The sequence below is a fragment of the Xylocopa sonorina genome, chromosome 8 (genome assembly GCF_050948175.1).
Source record: "Xylocopa sonorina isolate GNS202 chromosome 8, iyXylSono1_principal, whole genome shotgun sequence".
Classification (NCBI taxonomy): domain Eukaryota; kingdom Metazoa; phylum Arthropoda; class Insecta; order Hymenoptera; family Apidae; genus Xylocopa; species Xylocopa sonorina.
Window position 1 is genome coordinate 2,618,935 of NC_135200.1, and position 21,716 is coordinate 2,640,650.

The following is a 21,716-nucleotide window of genomic DNA, read 5'->3' on the forward strand; positions in this document are numbered from 1 at the left end:
TTCATCTCGTGCAAGAGAAAGAGAGAGAGAGAGAGAGAGGGAGAAAGAGAAAGAGGGAGAGAGAGAGAGAGAGGGAGAGAGAGAGAGAGGAAGTTGATTTTGTTTGGAACTTTTTGTACTCTCGCGATTGTTCTGTGGTATGATTTTATAATATATTCAAGAAGGGATGAGTCTATTTTAATTTCGCTAGTGCTTCTGGCGTAGTGCTTATCTCACATTCAATGGGGTCGTATTTTGGTTTTCATTTTTTAAATCTTGATTTGAGGTCTGAATCTGTATGCGTATTATATTATATGTATGCGATTATATTATAATTTTGTAGAATGTAGTCAGAAGAGATTTAATTTTATTTTTGTGGAACTTAAAGCAATTGAAGAATCAAATAACCAGGATTAGGTTAGAAGAATTTCAAGAATAGAGTAAATCGTCCTCAAAATGCAATGGAAGACTGTATAGTAAACTTTCTTGACATTTTAAGAGAAACAAGTATAAAAAGAAAAATAATTGGAGGGATTAAATATTTATCTACTCTTTCTCTTCTTGATTAGGAAATGCTACGCTCCCCCCCCCCCCCCATCCCAAAGATACCCCCAAGTTATACCTACATTCAATTTTTTTCTTAACCTAATAACCTCATCCTTCAACGAGAACTCGATTAGCCCCGTACTCCGTCACGAAATCCAATTCATCCCCGAGACAAACTCCTCGCTCTAAATTGCCCTCAGAAATACCCGAAAAACACTTGAACCGCCGCAAACCCTCGTCCCGCTCACGCTGAACCGACTCTGTCAATCCACCCCTTACGGAACCCTCGAGAACAGGCGGCAAATAAGTACGGCGCGGAGCGAGTTTATGGCCAGGCGCCCAGAAGAATGCTTATCTCGTTATTCAAATATCGCCGCGCGGCGTTCGTGTGTATCAAATATCCCTTCCCCATCCCCCATCCCTTCTCGTCCCGATAGAAGGCCAGAGGGTGTGCGGGAGTGCCGTTTCTTTGCGTCGAGTCGAAGTTCCATGCCAACCGTATCCCCAGGACACTTCCCATATTTCCGTGGTGTACTTCCGGCCCTCCGTTCGTATTCAGCCCGGCTCGCGCACCCCCGTAAATTACGAGGAGTCGCGAGATACGGTTCGAAGGGGCGTTATCTTACTTTAACCGGCTGGGAACTTTACCCGGGATTTTTCGAGCGCTGCCGCCTCCTCCGCTGTTCTTAGCCAGATGAAATTTGGTTTCCTTGGTGTGCAAGGAATAGGTGACTTTGAGTGGCGATACAATGGGGGTAGTTTCCCTCGTCGATTTTTGTGTCCGTAACAGTGAGAACGTGGAGTAGATTTGTTGATGCATGAAGACATTGAACCCTTGAATCTGTTGGAATATGTTGTCATTATGATGTGATTGATGTAATTCTATGATCGAAGTATCTGGCATCGCAGTGTTGCTTTTGCTGCCATGTTGATCGTCCACATTCGACGTCAAACTTTGTGTAACGCTTGGATTTGTCTTAACTCCATTTTTTTATTTTTGTTTGCAATCAAAAGTTTTTACTGCAGGAGAAAACGAAAAAAGAAACAAGGGGCGTGAAATCGATAGCGTTGCACAAAGGTTATTACAGTATCTACCATGACAAAAAACGGAGTTAAATAGCGGTGATAACTATAAGTAACCAAAGTAAGAAATGTATTAGTTAATTCAACAAATACATAGATCCATTAAACGTAATCGTTACGACGAGTCATATACACTGAAGTAAACAGAATGAAACGGAGAAATCTGTCAAAAATCGGGCCCTTTTCACCATCGAAGAAGGAAAATGATGGCGATTCTAATCTATGGAGGAAAATTCGCGGGTGTTCCGCGACGCGTGTCGAATGACAGCGGGCAAAAACACGTATGGATGCACGTAAACGCGGGGATGGTAATGAACGGGCGCAATGTAGTTGCGTATTGCTTGTTCTGGTACTTGTCCGAACAACTGGAGATTGGATCGACACGCTTCGCGCAGCGTGAAATGCAAACGCTGGGATATAAAGCAACGCTGCGGTACAATATGCCCCTCTGGCTTTGGTGGAGGAAAAAAAAAAAAAAAAAAAAACACCAAAGGAAGAAAAGGGAAATCTGCCGCCGATCGTAAAAATACACGTTGTTTTCGGGAACGCGCTGCGAGTAAAGTTCTCTGGAGGAAGATCGTAACTAGGCGTGACTTTTTTCACTAGAATATAATTTTTTTTCATTATTTAACTAAAAATTTTATGTAACATGTAGTAAAGTATGTGTAAAATATTCGATAAAAGTATTGAATTGAAAATAAATATATGCAATGAAAAGTAGATTAAATATATTTTACGTGTATTTATAGGTATTTGGAATATATACGAATAAAAAATAGCTTGTTACCAGAGTTGAATTAAAAATAAATGGAGATAAATTAAAGAGAAATAATTAATTATAAAAAATAAAATGGATAAGTTGAGGAAAAATAATTTACGGATTCTCGTGAACGTAAATTTGTTAAAATTGATTGAGCCATCAAATAAGGGTGTAAAATATACAATATTATCCTCGGTCCACCCAGTGCACTCTTGTTACCTCGACGTACGTATTGCACATTTGCATGTTATTCATTATGAATATTCATCCGAATCTATATGACTTCATTTTCGAGAAAGCGTCTACCTTCGCATCTAATGACAGTGTTTTAGATACATTCTGTTTACCAAGTGTTTGTAATTCTTTGGTAAATATGCTGTGCTGACACTCATGCAAATTTTTTAGCTACCCTCGCTAAGAAAGAATTATAATCACAAAGAAATTTATTATTCATGAACATTATAAAATTTCATTAGACTGGTTATTAAGAATATCAATTTGAATGAATATCAATAAATATTGAAGAAGAATAAATAAATTTACATATATTAAGGATTGAACAAACAAGAATTGCAATATTTTCAAATCTTATTTAAAATAAGATGAACAAGAATATATTTTCTGAAGATACTATTAATATTTCACGTGCATATTTATAATTTCCAGTGCTGAAAACAGGAGAGAAAATAATCAAAGAAAAGTACGAAAATAATCGCATGCCCTGCAGAAAAATTAATTTAAAAACCTTACCTTTGATAATGCAGTATTTTTCTCTCGCGATACGAGAAACCTGGCTTCTTATTAACAAAGAAACATCACATTATACTCGAAAAGCAACGGCATGTTCACGGTTATTCGGTCGAAAACAAAGGGAGTCCACCTGGGTATCATTAATTATCCTGCCGTCAAGTGAATACACGTAATAAGCTGGATAATTTTTCACCATTTAATTTCAGACGTGCATACCTGAATACACCAGTGACAAGCAAAACGTAACGCACGTAATTAAAAACGGCCAATTAAACGTGAACAATGAAACGCAATAATACGTTATAACATATTTTACTGGTTGAAAATCAAATAGGAACCGTTTCGATTCTTCTCGTGATGTATCATTCACGAATTTAATTTTCAAACCCTCGAATATTTTTTAAAATACGAATTTTTTGCGAAAAAGCACAAAAATCGCAACTGTAAAATAAATGTAAAAGTAAGGTAGAAATTCAATTTGTGCCACAAAAATAGTAATATTAATTACAGATTTCAGGTGTTATGAGGAAATATTATTCGTTTGAAAAGTAAATTCGGAAAAATGGCGGGGAACAACGGTAGAGAGTGGTTTCGATTCTACTCGCGCTCAACTGAAATTTACGTGATCAATTTCACAAACGGACGACCAATCGAACGCGTAAACGTCTACTTTCAGAAATATTTTGTATCGCTTATAGTAGCTCAGTCGCTGTTTCTCGCGGCGCAACTTTCCGGCGGGGGCAAAGTTAACATAGCCGATTCTTTTCCTCCGGTTAAACTTTCCTTGCAACTTTTTATCGGTAGAGATAGGCAATTTTCCTTCCGTTCGATCGAAGATTCGTCCCGGTCGTTGGCTACGCGCTTCTCCACTATTTTCTACTTCCTCCCGAATTCGACGTCTGCCCAAAGAACTAAGTGACATAGATATACACTTGCCTTGAATATTAAATAGCCAAATAAATTTAATTTTTCAACTCGCCAATGGTCTTCGAAATTCATTCCATTTTAATAGAACCTAATCTTATCTGTTCCAAAGTTTTCTTAATATTGATTTCCTTCAAATTAGGAGAAACAGAAGTGTCAGTCTACAAATTAGTGTGAATAATTAATATGACGAAACTAAGGAGATTCTTAATGAAGAAACAAGTACAGCTTAAATTGCAGCTTCGCTAACGTCGTTACAAATAGTTTATTTGCGTGTGTAACTTCGCACTCATAATCACAAATTCTTATATTACTAATACTTAATCGTTATTTAAAATCCTAAATTTAGAGTCCATGTTGCACTGAATAAAAATGTCCAAGTCCAAATTATATTATATTTAAGAGTCCGTGGTTGTTCCGCACTTTAACCCACCCGGTACGAAGCCATTCCTTTATCCACGATACGTCACTTTTCCTTTCTATTTCTATAACCAATTTTTAGAAGTAGCCGTTTTTAATTTTCCAGAAATACCATATACCTTTCCGTTTTCGTTTTTCTCTTGTTCCCTTCGTTCATACATTCTTTAATTTCTTCACCCAGACTAGCTTTAATCCCCAAGAACTCGTTATTGCCATATCAAAAATTAGTCTTTCTCGCCAAAATCCATTTGCTTTCATAAGGTTTACTTTTTACAATTGAGTTCCTTTTTATTACGTAGGGTGTGAATGATCTTATTACGACTTGATACATATGCGAAACAAAAGATATAGTTGCGATAAATGCGAATATTTGCAGAAGAATCGAAAATATTCGATAAGAGAATCTACAAAAGAATATAGAAGCAACCGAGTGCTGTGTTCAATAAAAATTCCCAATCAATTACCATTACGCTTGTTTCCGTTAAAACCTTCGAAATCCTTTTGTTTGCGTTTGATAGTTTGTCGAATACAGAAATGTCAAAAAATTGGCTCACAGATAACAATGGAATAAAAATTTGTTACGCGTCAATTTTATCTCCACTACGGTAATTTCTACTTTCGATTAATTACTCCGTTAATTACGAGTCCTTGTGCACCGGAAACCGGCGCTCCCTTATGACGAGCAATTTAACGAGCGCGGCCCGTCGCTGTTTTCGCTCGAAATTGTCCCGCGTCCGGACATTTCCTACTGAATCAATTTCAATTAAAGGTTCGACAATTTAGGCTGACGTCAGTTTTTTCAACAGGGATTCTAATTACTTTCCATTTACGTTGAGTGTCCGAATGCGAACGGAAATAACGAGAGTATCGACGCACCAACGACGCGTCGTGTTCCATTCAAAACCGAAGATACATAGCTTGTTCTATAATTTTCCTCCCCGTAGTCTCGCGTTTCAATTTTCGAATTGTCTGATCGAAAAATCTGAATGAGAATTTTGATGGAAATAAACCTGCGACTAACTGATTAAATTACTGTTTCCACTTTTATAACCCATTTGCATATTAATGGAGACGTTCAATTCACGATAAGAAAGATCGTGGTCGTTCTTAGACATAGCAAACTTCGTTAAACCGCTTCGGCGAGTTTAATTAAATTATTCACTGACCCTTCTTCCGTGCCACCTGAAGCTCTGTCCCGAATTTCGGTGGCATTGCAAAAGGTTCCGGGAGATTCCCGCTTAAAACGTAAAATCCTCACCGCCGAACTTCTGTAATTTCTGTTTCGAGTACTGGAGCACGTTGTCGAGTTCTGCCCGAGCTGTCTCTTTGCACGGGCAACGATTTATATCCATCGTTTACGAGGGCGAATAAATAGTTGAAGAGGTCTCACCGCTGGGGTCTACCTGTTCGTCTCGAAGCGAATCTAAATTGAGTTTCTGATTGGAAAACTTGTAACGATTCATTATCGTTGCTGTTGGCTTTATCGCAACCTTCATCGTGTATTGATGAAGCGTCGGCGTGGTGAGATGTGGTTTTAAAATCGTGCAATTAAAAAATTGAACACGGAACCTTTTGCAATTCATTTGCACGAATAATTGTAATACTTGCAGTTGTGACGCGAAAGTTTTAGTTAGTTTTTGTATTTTTAAAGCTGAATATTGAACGAGACGAAACGTCAGAAGAGATATCGCGCGTCAAACTTTAATACAGAGGTATCAATTGTACGATTGTCGTCACGAGCACGCAAGAATGTAAGCGTCAGCAATATTGTCTCTACTATAGAGATTACACTTGTAAGTATTCGAAATCTCATCGTAGATATAAGTCCTGCGCTTTTGTATCGAGTTGATGTAACCAAACCAGTAACTGTAAGAAACTGAAGTCAGAAGCAACCAGTGAAGGTTGAGAATTTGAAACTATCTTCACTAGATGGAAATTGTCAATAGATATAGAGAATCAGAGTCAGACAGTAGAAATAGAATATAATAAACCGTCAGTGGATGCAGAGAACCGGTTTCAGACACCAAAAGTATAAAAACGAATCCGATAGCAACAGCTAGTAGCACAGAGAATTTATTTCACTATATTTGTGAAGTTTAAATAAAATACTAAATATTTTACTACATTGTGAAATAACTAAAATACTAAATTGCGAATTACTTTTATCATGCAAAAGAGAGGATGCTCCATTAACCCGAAAAGAGAGCAAAACCCGAGAGCAGTATACGAGTAAATTCTTGCCTCCACTAATCTTCGTTCATTACCATAAAACCGCCATTTGCGCACTAAGTGGATGGCGAATTTGATAATGCGCGATTCCATTTTTGTTTCAACCCCCCTACCAGTCTGTTCGAGGGGTATTATGGAAGGTTATGAGATTGGAGATAGATGAGTCCGCAATAGAGCCGAGGTGGCATAGTGAACTTGCAATTTGCGGTAATTTCTTGCAATCAGTACCATCGTCTCCTTGGTACGAACGATCCTTGCCGGTAGAAATAAGACAAAAACGATAGGAACGAACCGTTAGACGCGGGGATTTCAACGGTACGCGAAATTGATCTCGAAATTGATTGTTACGAGTCTCCGCCAGGCACATTAAGAAAGAAAATTGTATTTGAAACTACTTGATTGTCCTAGAAACTTTATATAGTTATTTCTATGCCATGTATCGTCTCCATCTGGTCTTCGTCCTCAGATATTTCTTGACTTATACGATAATGCGATTAAAAAATAAACAAATATATTTTATGGAATATTGTGCGTAAAATACGTCACAAAATTTCTTCTAACATGATTTCCATCCTTGTCCTCTCATCGACGACATACTAACTATTAAAGGACATATATTTTATTTATACATTATATAGTAACTGTTATATATTGCCGACATTGCATAAGCATATCGATGCACACGGTTCGGTGTGGTGTGTGTGTCGTCGCCATGGTAAAATCTTCTTCCATTTAAATTTCTTTCTTCCTGATCAGTTCTTCGTTCGCCTTCGCCGTAACGCGACCTATGTCATCCAGTATATTAAATATATTTTCCCATATTAAAACCCATCAGCTTATTACCAAACACTTAAAGGATTTTCAAAGTTAACAAAGACCTAAGAATATTGAATTCAAACAAATCACGTATTACTCCAGAGAAAACAATGATCAAAACCTGCGATCCATCTTGAAAAAGCTAGAACGAGAGAAGAAGAAATACCGTTGTCAAATACCAATGGGTACCGTTCTCCAACGGCCGTCACCGTCGAAACCATCGAAATTGTCTTTCGGTCCCGACTCGGCCGTGAACAGCGGAGAAACAGGTTGCAGAACGGTGGCCAGCTGAGCGTGTTCTTCCGGTTCCCGGTAGATGCGGGCGAGAGACACGCGACAAACTTGCCGACCACCTCAGTGACGATTCTGTCTCCAGTCATGAATAATGCCCCGTATCCGACGAGCGTAGACGGTCCGTGGACGCGTTCAAAGACGGTGGAACGCCGCGTGGAACGGTCCCGCGGTCCGGAAACGAGATTCCGAGCCGGGGACGTTGCGAAATTTCGTGCAGACCACGGCGTCGCACGACGGGGGCGAGTTTAACGCTCACGGCGAACATGGGGGTTGCGGAGGACAGGTGGAGAACGGTAGAAGTTGCTCTCAATGGACGACGGCGTCGGAGAGGATGTGAGGTTTTCGTGACGCGAAGAAGAGACGTGATTTTGTGGGTACCTTGTGCGAAGTGATCGATAGAGGGTGGATTTGATTAAATTAGCGTGATCGAGTGGGCTCGTGTACTCTTACCTGGTATGTTACGTGACCGATGATTACGTGAGATTAAGATGGCTCCAGTTTGTTTGTATTATTTTTTATCAGATGATCCATCCATTCTCGGTATAAATTAGAATATCATTAATTGGTGTTATTGAGAAGTAATCTTTTTAGGACAGACTTCTCATTTGCCAAAGCACTTAATTACGGAAAACACGAAATTGAGAAAGTTATAAATTTCAGCGTTAGCGAACCATAGGTTGGTACTAAATTTAAAAAAAATTGTCAAAGTGGAATTAGCCACTCTGGCTTGCGAACGGCTCGCGTACGAACGAGTATTCCGTGTCAATTCATATATGTCACTTTTGAATATACGCATTTAAACAGAAGAGTGCGACACTGCCATTGATACAGTTTCATGAAACTGGATGGATACGTCACTGATATATGGTCGGTAAAGGAAAAAAGTGACGCAGAATAGCCAGGAAACCATCGAAACCTGGATTCGTCGGATGTTAACGCAAATAGAATTTCTCGAATTTTCCCAAAAAACAGCTTTCCTCTCGGGACGGAATTGCTAGTCGCGATGCCTGCGGGAGTAATCTGTTACACCCACTTGGAACAGCCCGTACAGAATGTCTGGTATTTATTAATAAAATTTATTGCGCGTGTATGCGTGCGCGCGTAGGCAGGAGTCGAGTTCTCGTCACACGGGTATCGATCCACGTCGCGGAACACTTCTGTCGTGTATCGAGAGCCACTTTATCGCAACGATACAAGTTTCTCCGTCATAGCCGAGAAAAGTTACGTGCCTCGTTAGGATCTTCCCGTAGAACGTAGACGTGCGAAATTTCACATTTTTGTTCGTCCTCCCTCTGATTCCTTCCTTCTTTCTTGCTTTTTTTCTTTCTTTTTTTCTTTTTTTCTCGCGGAGGCATCGCGTCTGTTAGCTAGGAACGACGTTTTACCTCGTTTGCTTCTCGTTCTCACGACCTCGCGTGTCAACCAACCGATACGTGTGCTGTTCTCTCAATTCGACACTTTCTTTTTTTTTTTTTTTTGCACGACAAGATGTCGGGCGTAATACTGCGCAAAGGTTGCAACGGTGGAAAAGTTTCTAGAACGACTGCGACGTTAAATTGGGGAGAAGATTGGAATTCGAGGTGTTCCTTGAAATGATCCTTTTGAGAAGAATTTTTTAGGGGAAGAAGATATCGATCGACTCTCTTTCATCGATGCGACGAAGGTTCGGAGGGGGATTGGTTACCCTCACTTTTGCAAATGTTTCTTCAAGCTTTTCTTGAATAATTTTTCAACATATTATAACAGGATAGCATTGAATAGTAGTTGCATGAGAAATCAGTAGATTAATTAATAAATACAGCGCGGGTGTTCGACTAATTCGACTAGCTGTGAAATTATTCCCTTACAACTAATAATGAGGGCTCCACCAATCCTTTATGTATCGACTGGAAAGCTATAAATTAATCGTTGCTACTTAAGCTATTATCGACGAGTTTTTTCCAACAATAAAACTGGCAATTGATATTGACAGCAATTGATGTTGAGCGTTGGCTCCTTTTTACCCTTAAACATGAATAATAAAAAAGAAGTTGTCATGGACGACGTTCGATCTCTAGGATAAAATAATTATAACTTCCGTTTTAGTTATTAAGGTAGCAATGGGTTACATTCTATCTGTGATATTTATAGTATTTTCAGATTCACGGTAAAAACAAAATAGTAAAACGAGGAAAGATGTCCATTGATTGACCAGAAATATTTCTATTATTAGACAATGAATAAAAATGAAACCATTTGAATGTATAATTTAATTACTATATAAGATATACATCATTATTAGAAACATTAAAAATAAATTTATACTACCAACGCGATCAAAATTATTTTCATTCTGTTAGTTAAAATTTTTAATACGGTTATTTGCAATCTGTAGTGTGTTACCAGTACGAATAATTACTTGACTATAACGATTCTTATATCAGAATACTAGAATTTCAACTATGAAATTAACTGCTACATATTATTTATCTACCTTTTTCGTATTATTAATCAGCATCGTTAATTTCTACTAAAAAACGATATAATTCAAGAAATTATTGTTTTTTAAAACGTATGTATTTTAATTCTACTGCGTGAGATACATTAATCGATCAACCGAATGTAAACCACGATTTATAAATGATACGTTACCTTCTTAAATAACGATTTTACCTTTACAGTTCATTCAGATCAAATACGCTTAATATTCTCTATCAAATTGTTTCAGTGACACAGAAAGCCCTTAATTACCCCATCCGATTCGCCCGAACATTGCAATTCCCGATTATTAATGTAACACAGCGAACGCAGAGATGTTTGTACGGTCTTTATCGCCACACAGTATTCATTTTCGCCTCGTTCAAATTTATTATACGCCCGTGAGTAGACATTTAATGATCGCAGCGAACGGTTTCATTAATGCACGTGCGCGGGTACGAAATAATAATTCCCCGTCAGCAATCTCTTCGTGTCTTACGCGCCATTTCATGAATTCGTATGATAAATACAAAGCGCGGCCCTCATTAATGTAGATATTTATAGAAGCCTCCGACGAAGCATCGTTTAATTATATTACCGTATATTCACTGCCCGATGCTTTTAATAGCTGTGTTATAAAATTGCTTAACTCTTTCACCGTATTATACGCCAGAGAGGCTTGGACAGAGACTCTGAGAGCAATAACGCAGATTTCCTACCCTCGATTCCACCTATTAGAACGTAATTAATATCTATTACAGTATAGGATGCATTTATTGTAACATTCACCCGATTTTTTAGTTAAACGAGAGAAAACCTTGCAACGTGGGTACAATTTCAGTGCATAATTACCCTTTTACATTCGTTAGATGCACTAGAAACGTTGAAAACAAAAAGAAATAAACGGTTTCTATCAAGTTTCCCTCTTTGCGTTCCTCGCCATTTTGTATGGGTTAGCACCAGCAAGTGGGAAGGGTTCGTAACTCGACTCTTAGAAAAAGTACCAAAGGCGTGGAACCCGTGCGAAACTTGGATTCCGAAGGCGTATGCATACGCGAGCCGTGGTAACCGCGTTTATCATCGATCCTATAATTCATGCTTACAAACTGGTTGTTCCGCAATTTCGCAAAACTTTCCGCGGCTATCAGTTCTCCCGCAGTGGGCGAACTTACGGCCGGACTTAGCCAACGCGACCATAAAATCTTTATAGCTTTCGTTCTCGTGATTATTTAACGTGGGCTTATATGCCTCGCGACTGATTCGTAAGGCTAATTTCAACTGTTTCACTTCCACGTTGTTCGTTGTTACGACTTAAACGATTGGCGCAGGAATATTCAACGTTAACCCGTTCACTGCCAGGCAAAAAAGGTCTTGACCTCTGGGTGCCAAGGTTTTATTGGATAATAGTTAAAAATAATATTTAAATTCCATTTAATTGTTCTTATGTATATGAAAGTTACCCATATAAGTAAGCCAAATTAAGCTTTTAGACTCATACCTTGAATATAGATGTTAATCTTTTATATAAATATAAGTAATGTGTCTGATAAAAGGTTTATTTTGATAAGGTTAATTATGTAATCGTAATTTACTATTACTTATCACTATATGTTTATTAATTTTAATAATTCTATAAGGTTCAAAATTTTATGTGCATAAAAGGAAATATTTAATGAGAACACAAAATTTCACAAAATCTAATAATATTAAGTTACAGATATAGTACTGAAATGGCACTTGCGGGTCATCTTGTCTAACAATTTCTAACTCAAACGGCTATAAATTCCGTGACAAATTGTAATCAATCTAAAATTGCAGCACACAATACGGGACATCGTAAAGCCGGCAGTTTTGGTACATACGCTTACTACGAAACATCTCGTGGTTGGCAGTGAATGGATTAAAACGTTTCAATGGGTTTAAACTATTTTGTCCGAACTGTCATTTCGCGCAAGATGTTACTACAATTTTGCTCAGTTTCGATATAATTCGCCAGCGATGTTGATTTGATAGAAACAGAAATCGATTGGTAATATTTCGAAAATAAGTCGACGATGAAATGCGAACGAAGACTAAAATATGAAATAATATGAGTTCGTTTATCGCTTTGTGTCAATTGCAGTCGAAAACTCGAGTTGGCGAGTAATCGATCATAAATTGTATTAACAACTTTGATGTAAAAATACTAGTTCATTTTGTTATTTATGGGAAATACTAATATATAAGAAATTCAGTTAACAATACTTTTATTACGTACGTGGAATAAAAACACAGGCATACGCGCACACGCACATATACGCATTCGTTAGCTTGCATATCGAATTAAATGCTATCCTCTAATTACTTTGACCCAAATATAATCTCTCCGTACAGGTACTATAAAAATAATTAAAATAATTACAAAGCTATATTTAATGCTTTACGAACACGCGTGTAAATCCATTATATCGAATAAAGTTGAACGAACGAGTAAATTAATAACAAATACGTGACTAAAATGAATCACCCGAAAGAAAACTAAGTTCAAAACACAGATATAGTAAAAAAAAGGAAGGAATTCATATTTACAGTGTCACATTGAAAACTCGAACAGCCACTCTAATTCTCAAGACCATCCGCTTTACTCCCGAGAATTCATTAACAAGTCCCGCTTGAAGGAAGACAAAAATACTTAGCCCGTTAACTGATGAAGCTATTTGTAAATCAGGGGAAATTCGAGTGGCGCGGCCCGCGAAAGTTTCGGAATAAACATTAGCTAGCCAGGACTAGCGCCTCAGGAAGAATAGCCGCTGTTTAAAAGAAGCGCGACAGGAACTTGAAATCGACGTCCTGCGTAATAAATACGCAAACACGGGACAATAGGTGGCGCATGCGCGTGTCACCCAACCGGCGATTACCATAAGAATTGATGGACGACGCGCGAAAGATGCTGCGTTTTGGTGATCTGCTCGCTATTATGGAGGAACGTGATCTTGACAGGGACGCTATCGATGCGGATTCACTGGAATCCGAGGTAATGAGGCTTCTTTCGATAAAACACTCTTTCATTTTGATAATTAACTGACGAAAACCATGCGCTATTGATATTGCTCACCTCGAACCTTTTCGTGGACCCTTTTCGTGTTTCGTACATTTTCGTTCGTTTTCAGGTTAGTAACATTATATCGAATGTACAGAGTTATTTGACGAGACTGTATAATTTAACCTAATGCTCGAAACACGAGGAAGATATGATTTTACGTGCTGTTTCAAGTATACTAGAATATGCATCGGTAGCCATAGAAGTAGCTATTGCAGTGTTTCCCAAACTTTTCTTATCGCTGAACACTTTTTAAGTTCGAACATTTTTTAGGGACATTAAAAAAAAGTTTGAGCTTATAGTTATAATAAATAACAGAGATATATTAGGTTAACAAAATAAGAATTTATTTCAATTCTTCTGTCATGCCTATAAAAGAAATGTTTTTCAATTTTTAATAATAAAGCAGACAGTGTTTCGTTGTACTCTATTATATAATATTTCGTGCGAACATTTATTGATTGTTTGCGGAACACGAATGTTTCGCGGAACACATGAAAAAGTATTACCGTGCAACTTTCATTTTAGTCATGGATGTCAGCGATGGAATAAATATTTCTAATACTAAATGTTATTTCAATGTTACGTTATATTTGACCTTGTATTATTAATAATTAAATAATATTATAAACAAGTGAAATAGCACAGGTTAGGTTCCTTTAACAAAAGTACTGTTCATGATCCAGAGTAAGTATTAATTGTTTTAGTTTTTTTACACGATAACGTATTTCGAATGCGATTCAATTGTGAATTAAAACATTTTGTTTTATTATATTCTCTAATCTATTACGTAATTTGTATATATAATGAAATATTAAAAGTGAATTGCGCGTACACAAATCTTAATGTACCTAATATGAATTTTATATTCTCAATAGTATGTAACTTGCATTAATAAAGATTCTACATACATAAATCGGCTCAACCTCTAGGTACGCACATAAAGTAAATTTTTTCAAAAATAGCACAGCCAATGGACAAAAAACGTATCAGTTTTCAATGGTTAGGTATTTAGCTTTAAATTGATACCAACATCATAAAAATTGGTTCACTATTTCTTAAATTATATGACCCGAATACAAAAAGACCGAAATGAACAAAGAAAGCTAAAGTATCCTTTAGGCTAGGAGACCAATATCAAGTATTGAAATTTAATAAATTAAATAAACTTTGAATTAAATTCAAATTTTTAGTTTTAATTTAATAAAAATATTGTTTCCAAGAAAAGGATATTTTAGCTTTTTCTGCTTATTGGAATTGAAGTGACAATTTAAAAAATAGTAGACCAATTTTTATGATGTTGGTATCAATCTAAAGCTAAATATCTAATTATTAAAAACTAATATGTATTTTGTCCATTAGTTGCACCATTTTTGAACAAATTTACTTTACGCGCGTACCTGGAGGGTTCAATCGATTTAGTTGCTCGTAAGTGTATGATATTTAAACTGCAGGAAAAAATTGGAACAAAAATGTTAAATGGCAAGAAGTTGAAGAGCGTAGCTAGAGAAATCTTGGTTATTGTTCTAAGTCAATTTTCATTTCCTTTCATCGTACTGACAAAGCGTGGTACCTTATTGCAGGCTATACAATTGTCATCGTGCCCAAAGCAGTTGGATCTCAGCAACGGAGGGCTGTCAAGGGTCCCTGACAGCGCTGTAGCGTTCCCCGCGATAGAAGAGCTGGTATTAAGCCAGAATCAACTTACGAATGCGAATAACAACCTAGCGTTGCTGCACAGGTATTAAAATTTACGAGCTAAAATTAGTGGAACGTCCTCCATTAATTCTCTTACAAGTTTCGAGATATTATCTCCCGTTTCTCTTTGATTTCACTACATTTTATTAAATATCGTCCTATTAAATTCACGAATATGCAATTCGATAAATGATAAAAGCAGGCGCATATAATTCCACGTAAAATGTAATCGCGCAACGCTGGAGATCAACGTTTTTTAAATATTAATATTTACTTCGGAGAGTACTTCCGGTGATATCGAATAAACGTGAATTTATTAAGTAAAATTTAATATTAAATATCAATATTTAATATCGTTGATCGAAGTTTTACGTGTGCATTTTTTAGCAGCGTGTAATAAAATTTCCGTGATATGTAATAATACGAATTAAAGTGCACAAAATGCATTTTAAATATCGAAAATAAAATATATTTGATTATTTATATCCACGCTTTTAGGAATACTGTATTGCTTAAACATATACAATCTGAACTACTTCGGTATGCCATCCATTACTATGTCTACGCTTTACAGCCGATTATTTCAACGTACATGTTTCATTTCCCCATAAATCAACCACTATTTAAACTCCTGCTTTTCAACTCGTATAAAATATTTGATTTATTAAGTGGATAAAGATCGCGGGAGAATTATAACAGTGGAATTGAATTGTTTATTGGGAACGTTCGACACGGTTGAAGTTAATTAAGTTTCTTTCCAACGTAGGTTCCCGAAACTTCATATCCTTCATTTGGAGAGCAACGAGCTGGTGAAAATACCACGGGAATTACTGGAGCTCACAGGGCTGATCTACCTCAATCTCTCAGACAACAAAATTGAGAAGATTCCACCCGGCATAAGCCAGCTTATCAAGTATGTAAAGTCAATTTTAACGGATTTTGCTCTGGAAAACAACCTGCCGCGTCTTAAGTCCCTGAATGTTTCCCTACTGCGAGCAATTATTCTTGAATGTACTAGAAAAATTATTAAAGATTATTTATTTGGGAAAATCTAATAGCTTCATTTTTTAAAAATAAGAAAACTCTTAGTTTTTTACGAATATTCTTCTGCTACAAAAGTAAATGGAAAAGTATCCAATTTGAATTAAGTATGATATAAATATAATTATAACATGATATAAATATTTAAGCAAAATATAAAACATGTACAGTTTAATTGCTTAAAAATCATTAGATTGAGAAAAATCGATTTCTTGAGGAACCAGTGTTTCTTAAGATTATCGATAAGTATTTACTGAATAAAGTGAGAGGAACTATATAGGGAATATGAGGAATATTTCTGTTCCAATGGAGAGAACGTCCCTTCAATGAAGTATTTTTAATCGTATAACAAAAATTGAACTTTTAAATATTCTTGAAGCTTGTCAAGCGCAAAGTCCTTTTTACATAATTTCCAATATTCCATAAAAAGAAAAGCCAAGCTTACCGTGTACTTACCGTTATTAATCCTCGAGTTCAACGAATCTCATACTCTTATTTTTCAGATATAGTATTTAATACTTAAAAAAAACCCAGTGGTATCCTAATTTTGAAAGTTAATATTTGCATTATCAGAAGTTCACAGGAAAGACAATTTACGGCATATTAACTAGAATTTCGAATGTCACGCAATAATCTCTAAAAGATGATAAATATTTAAAAATCGTAAACGTATTAAACAAGTGATATCTAAAGATATATAAAAAGATTCGTTACCACGTGCTTAACAAAAAAATAAAACAAAGAAATCGGTCAAATTAAAATAAGGAATCTCTTGATCATCGAATAATGTCGATTGATCTTGTGATCTTCGCAATCGTTAACACAATCGCTAAAACGCTCTAAACTTGGAATTAATAATTAACAGCACAAGCACCAATGTGCCCCCGATGTACGATAATTCGTTCGCCAATACACGCGAGTTGTTCGATTCCCAGAGACGAACGAAGTTTATCGCGTCGCCGATCTGTCGATAAATCAACGACGCTTTCGTACGGTGATAATAGAAAGCTATCCGTTAATTAATCGAACGAACCGCCGAGTCAGATATATTATTTGCCGATTTCCTTGCATCCGTAACACCCTTACCTAGTCGACGGTGTGCTAATTAAGATAAATTGCCTAACCCCTATGGATAATTGAAGCTGGCTTTGAACAGGAATCGATACCGCGATTCGAACCCTTTCGCCCGTCCCGGAAATTCATTGATCCCAGCGAAACATCCGGTACGTCTGCCGAGGAACGTAAAAAATTGATTTAATTTCGTTTCGATCGGTTAAAATGCGTAAAAGGCTTTTCGTGCATGGCGGACGGAACAAAAAATGGCTCCCCTTTTATCGAAACCTGTAAAACGTGAAATGAACAGCAAGAAAAATTTGATTAATAGTTATTGAACGTTATTTCAACATTGTGTGTATTCTCGGTACGTACGAGAAATAGTTTAACTCATTGCATAATAAACGCATATATGCGCGGAATTTTCCTTATGGATTAAAGTATTCCTTTGGCACTTCAAAGGCAAAAAATTTTAGCAAAAATGAAGGGTTGCGATTCTAATACTAATGGAATAGTAGTTAGTCCTACGAAAACGTAGACGTATCATTGCGATATTAAATTTTAGCGATCTCAGATAATTTTCCACTTCTTCGAATTATGCACGTTGTGTTCAGGTTTGTTAGATGCATACTCGTTTCAATGAACTCAAGGGTAAATGTATCTACAAGACGCGTATACATTTTAATAACCATGCAAACTACTTTAGTAAACCATATTAAACTGTATTAACAAACTCTATTAAACTATATTTATACAGAACGAGCTATTTCATTCAGTTCATGCACTAAACAAAGGAACATTGCAGCCCATCAGTATCGCACAATTAAGCACCGGTGGCGATTATTTCTCATAAATGGAATAAAGGATAAAAAATAGTTAAAAAATTAATGGACTCGTTCTATTGCAGGTGTTTTACGGTACGCAAAGTAGCCTCTGTAAATGTAGATTAACGAGCCGCTCGTTTCGTTTTAATTAACGAGCTATCTCGTTCGATAGTAAATGGATCGTGAAGAGGTAAAATACATTGCGCGTGAATCTTCAAAGTATCCAACCATTCTTAATTATAGCTTAGACAAAGTATGTAGTCGTAAAATATATTTCTTCTATGTTTTGTTAACTTCAAATTAATTTAATTTGCTTATTGCAATATATAAATTCGTATATTTAAATTTGAACATTTTTAATTAACTTCTTTAGAGTTGTCTATTAGAAAATACGAAAGGTGCCGCTATTGTTTTTCCTAGTCGTTGGTTCCTCACTGGAGTCTTCGGAGAAATTTATATAGAACGAGAATTACAGTTCCGAGTAACGATATGCAGGCTAGATTTGCAAGAACCGGTAGCTGCAACTTTACACCGTAGGTAATACACAATTGTTCTTGTTATTCTAGTCCAGTTATTCCCGTAGCCTTATTAATTCGCGTTATGTACAATTCTGATGCAATAAGGACACATCATTAAAGTAACAAACGTTACATACGCAACGAACTCGCGCGAACTTGCGCCTCGAGTTGTTTCAGTTGCCGTAGCTTTAGAAATTGAAACTTTCCGACTAAGTTATGCGAGGCTGCCGCGTGAAGTCGCAAACTTACAATTACGGACCTTACAATACCCCGCGAGCTAGGTTACCGTGTAATTTTCGAAGAAAATGTGATCTGTGTAGTTTTTGCGCTTCGTATTTAGGCGCACTTCGATATATAGGCGCACAAAGCGTTTCAATATTTCCAAAAATGAATACAACGGGGCTAATGGACCAAAAGAATGAAAGCGATATAGAAATTCTTCCATTTAATTCGTTAAACCGAAGAAATGCTGCAAAGTAGAGCAATACAAGAATAGAAGAATAGAAATAACTTAAAAAGTTACTATTTAAAAATTAAATTAATTTATGAGTGATACATTCGTAGAAATTGCAACTAAAAAAAAAAATAACCTTATATAAATATGGATTTAAAACAAATTTAAATAATAACTCATTGAAGTTTTCAAGATTGTATTAAATTACGCTAAAGAGGACGCAATAGACACAGAGCTACAACAAGTACTGTCACGAACAGCAATAATGAAACAACTAATGAAAATGAGACGCTCGATGCATGCATAGTACACATTCCGCACCCATTATCTAATTAAACCTTCCTCTCCAATATATCTGTAGCTAATACTGTTTCCCTACAGTAGTAAACTACTCGTACCAGTATTACATATCATCAACTATAATTTCCTCTTCACCCAAAAACGTGTCAGCATCGTTGCATCAAGTTTGGAAACATAATTTCTCTAAAAATTATTCACAATTATTATATTATATAGTTGCATTCGAAATACTTGTCTTCCATCTTTGTTCGTATAAAACTTCACGCGTACCCGACTAAATTAAACGCTAACAGCGAGAACAGAAGGGGAGATCAGGGCTACTTAACCAACGCCACCTAACTGCTTTATTATAGAGTGGACATAATAGAAAGAGTAACTAGCTTGTCATTTAACACTCTCGTGCGTTGATTCAATCTCGTCAATATCGCGAATGGAAATCCTATCTGCTCTGTCAACATAACAGTTCCAGCGAACTGGCGAACTAACGTCGTTAGTCAACTACTATTTAAACCGTATCTCCATATACGGTTCAAATTTTGTTGAACGACTCGGTTTCGACAATTAAATCGATATTCCTACCACTGCCGTAGACGAGCTGCTCTTTTTCACTTTTCCTTTAATCAGTCGTGGCACGAATTAGATTTAACAACGTAACTGGTGCAACAATTTCGTTCAACATACGCGAAGTTACAGCGGCGAAAGTCCGCCTTCTAAGTAAGCGAATATATAAACGCGTGGGGCGAGCTGATTGGCCGATAAATCCGCACAAACCGTCTCATCTAGCCTGTTGATCGCGAGAGGCCCGTATAATTAAAGCGGAGGTTACGCAAAGTTCCTCGAAAAGTGCTTTCCACAGGCCGGAAACGGGGATACCCGCAGAAGGAGGAACTACGGTCTGAGCACGAGCCTGGTAACACACATGTGCGCCTCGTGCATACACACCTCGTTCGCTTCCAGAAAGAGAGAGAGAGAGAGATAGAGAGAGAGAGAGAGAAGAAAAAGGTGGAACAAGATGTAGAAGAAAAAGCGTATGGACGAGAGCGAGTGGCAAAAGGTAACGCCGACTCCGTTGGTGGAATAGCGTTGGGCAACACGCCCGAGAGAAGTCGTACATCGACGAGCAGTGGCGCGGAAACGACGCTGGAAGAAGTGCCGCGGCCCGAATTAATGCGAAACTTTCCAATAATCAGCTGGCGACAGACGAGAGCTGAGCGAAATTTCGAATGGAGCCGAGGAAATTGTGGTTTCGAGGGTTTCCGTGAAATTGAAGCTGTTTTGTTGCGAAGCTGAATAATTTCTGCATTAGTTAGGATAGCAGAGTTTCATTAATAAATTGTATAGAATGATTTGTTTTTTTCAAGAATAGATATGACTTGCTACTTTGAAGTATAATAGACACATTTGTTGATTAAAGTATTACGAAATAAGATAATCTGGTACAATGCGCGCGGTATACAATAAAATATAACATTTAATAGAAATTATTTTAAGTAAGAAAATAAGGAAACATGATTTATACATTTTTAACTAGATTAACGTTACAAATGAAACATGGCAATTCTTACTCCTAAAACATTACAAATTTTACTTATGATTCAATATAACTTATAGCGATATATTAAAGTCTACAAGTTTTTAACGTTAAGGTTACCATTGAATGCGCATACAACGTGCTCGCAATAAAAATCAGAATGGTAATTATCAATAGACAACATGACACCAGAAATATTACAAGTTTATGGTATTCCTTGAATTCGAACATACAAAACTATTTTTTCTACAATAAATAGCTGGCCCCTGTAGGTCAGTTAGTGTCAGAACCCATCTCATGATAATAATTTCACTAAAAGAGTATGTGGCGGACCTCGTAATTCAAAAGGAACGTTCTCGTAATTCAAATCCTACGCTGTAGTGGCTACAGTCTGACGATGAAAATGGGGGGTGGGGGTGGCGTGGTTTCGGGAAAAGATTGAATTTGTGTGAGTTAGAATGTTTTTGGGTGAAAATTCTCTTGAAAATCTATTCAGTTCGCTACCTAAGTGACATTTCCATGAAAAGTATGTACCGTAAGAACTTCGCGCATTAAATAAATGAAGCCTGTGTCATTTTTGGAAGCTACGATAAATCCTATGGTACGTACGTATTAAAAAACAATGAACACAATTTTTATCGTTACTATAAAAAAATATTTGGATCAAGAATTTTTTAAACGTCCTAACGTTGGATTACTAATTAAAATCAGCAAATAGAACGTATTGAAAACGTTGTTGAATACGTTGAACATATTGAAGAACGTGTTGAAAATATAAAATTATATTACGGAAAGGTGTACGTGTGTCTACGTAGGAAAAATCCCACGTTGCATAGTCGAGCCTCATTATCGCTGTGCGCACGTGCTGTTAATTAAAGCAAATTGTACGAATCCCCTTGCTGACCTTGCATTTATAGCATTTTTCTTTCCCTCTGTTATACGTAATCGCTTGATTTCTGG

General features: G+C 36.8%; 1 protein-coding gene across 1 annotated transcript in view; it reads left to right on the plus strand.

The window, feature by feature from the left end:
- Window positions 1–21,716, plus strand: part of Phlpp (PH domain leucine-rich repeat protein phosphatase) — a 115,363-nt gene that overhangs the window by 81,520 nt on the left and 12,127 nt on the right. Inside the window, exons 6-7 of the mRNA XM_076899563.1 lie at window positions 14,921–15,078; window positions 15,802–15,948. Coding sequence (XP_076755678.1) covers window positions 14,921–15,078; window positions 15,802–15,948 — 305 coding nt within the window. The remainder of the gene's footprint in view (window positions 1–14,920; window positions 15,079–15,801; window positions 15,949–21,716) is intronic.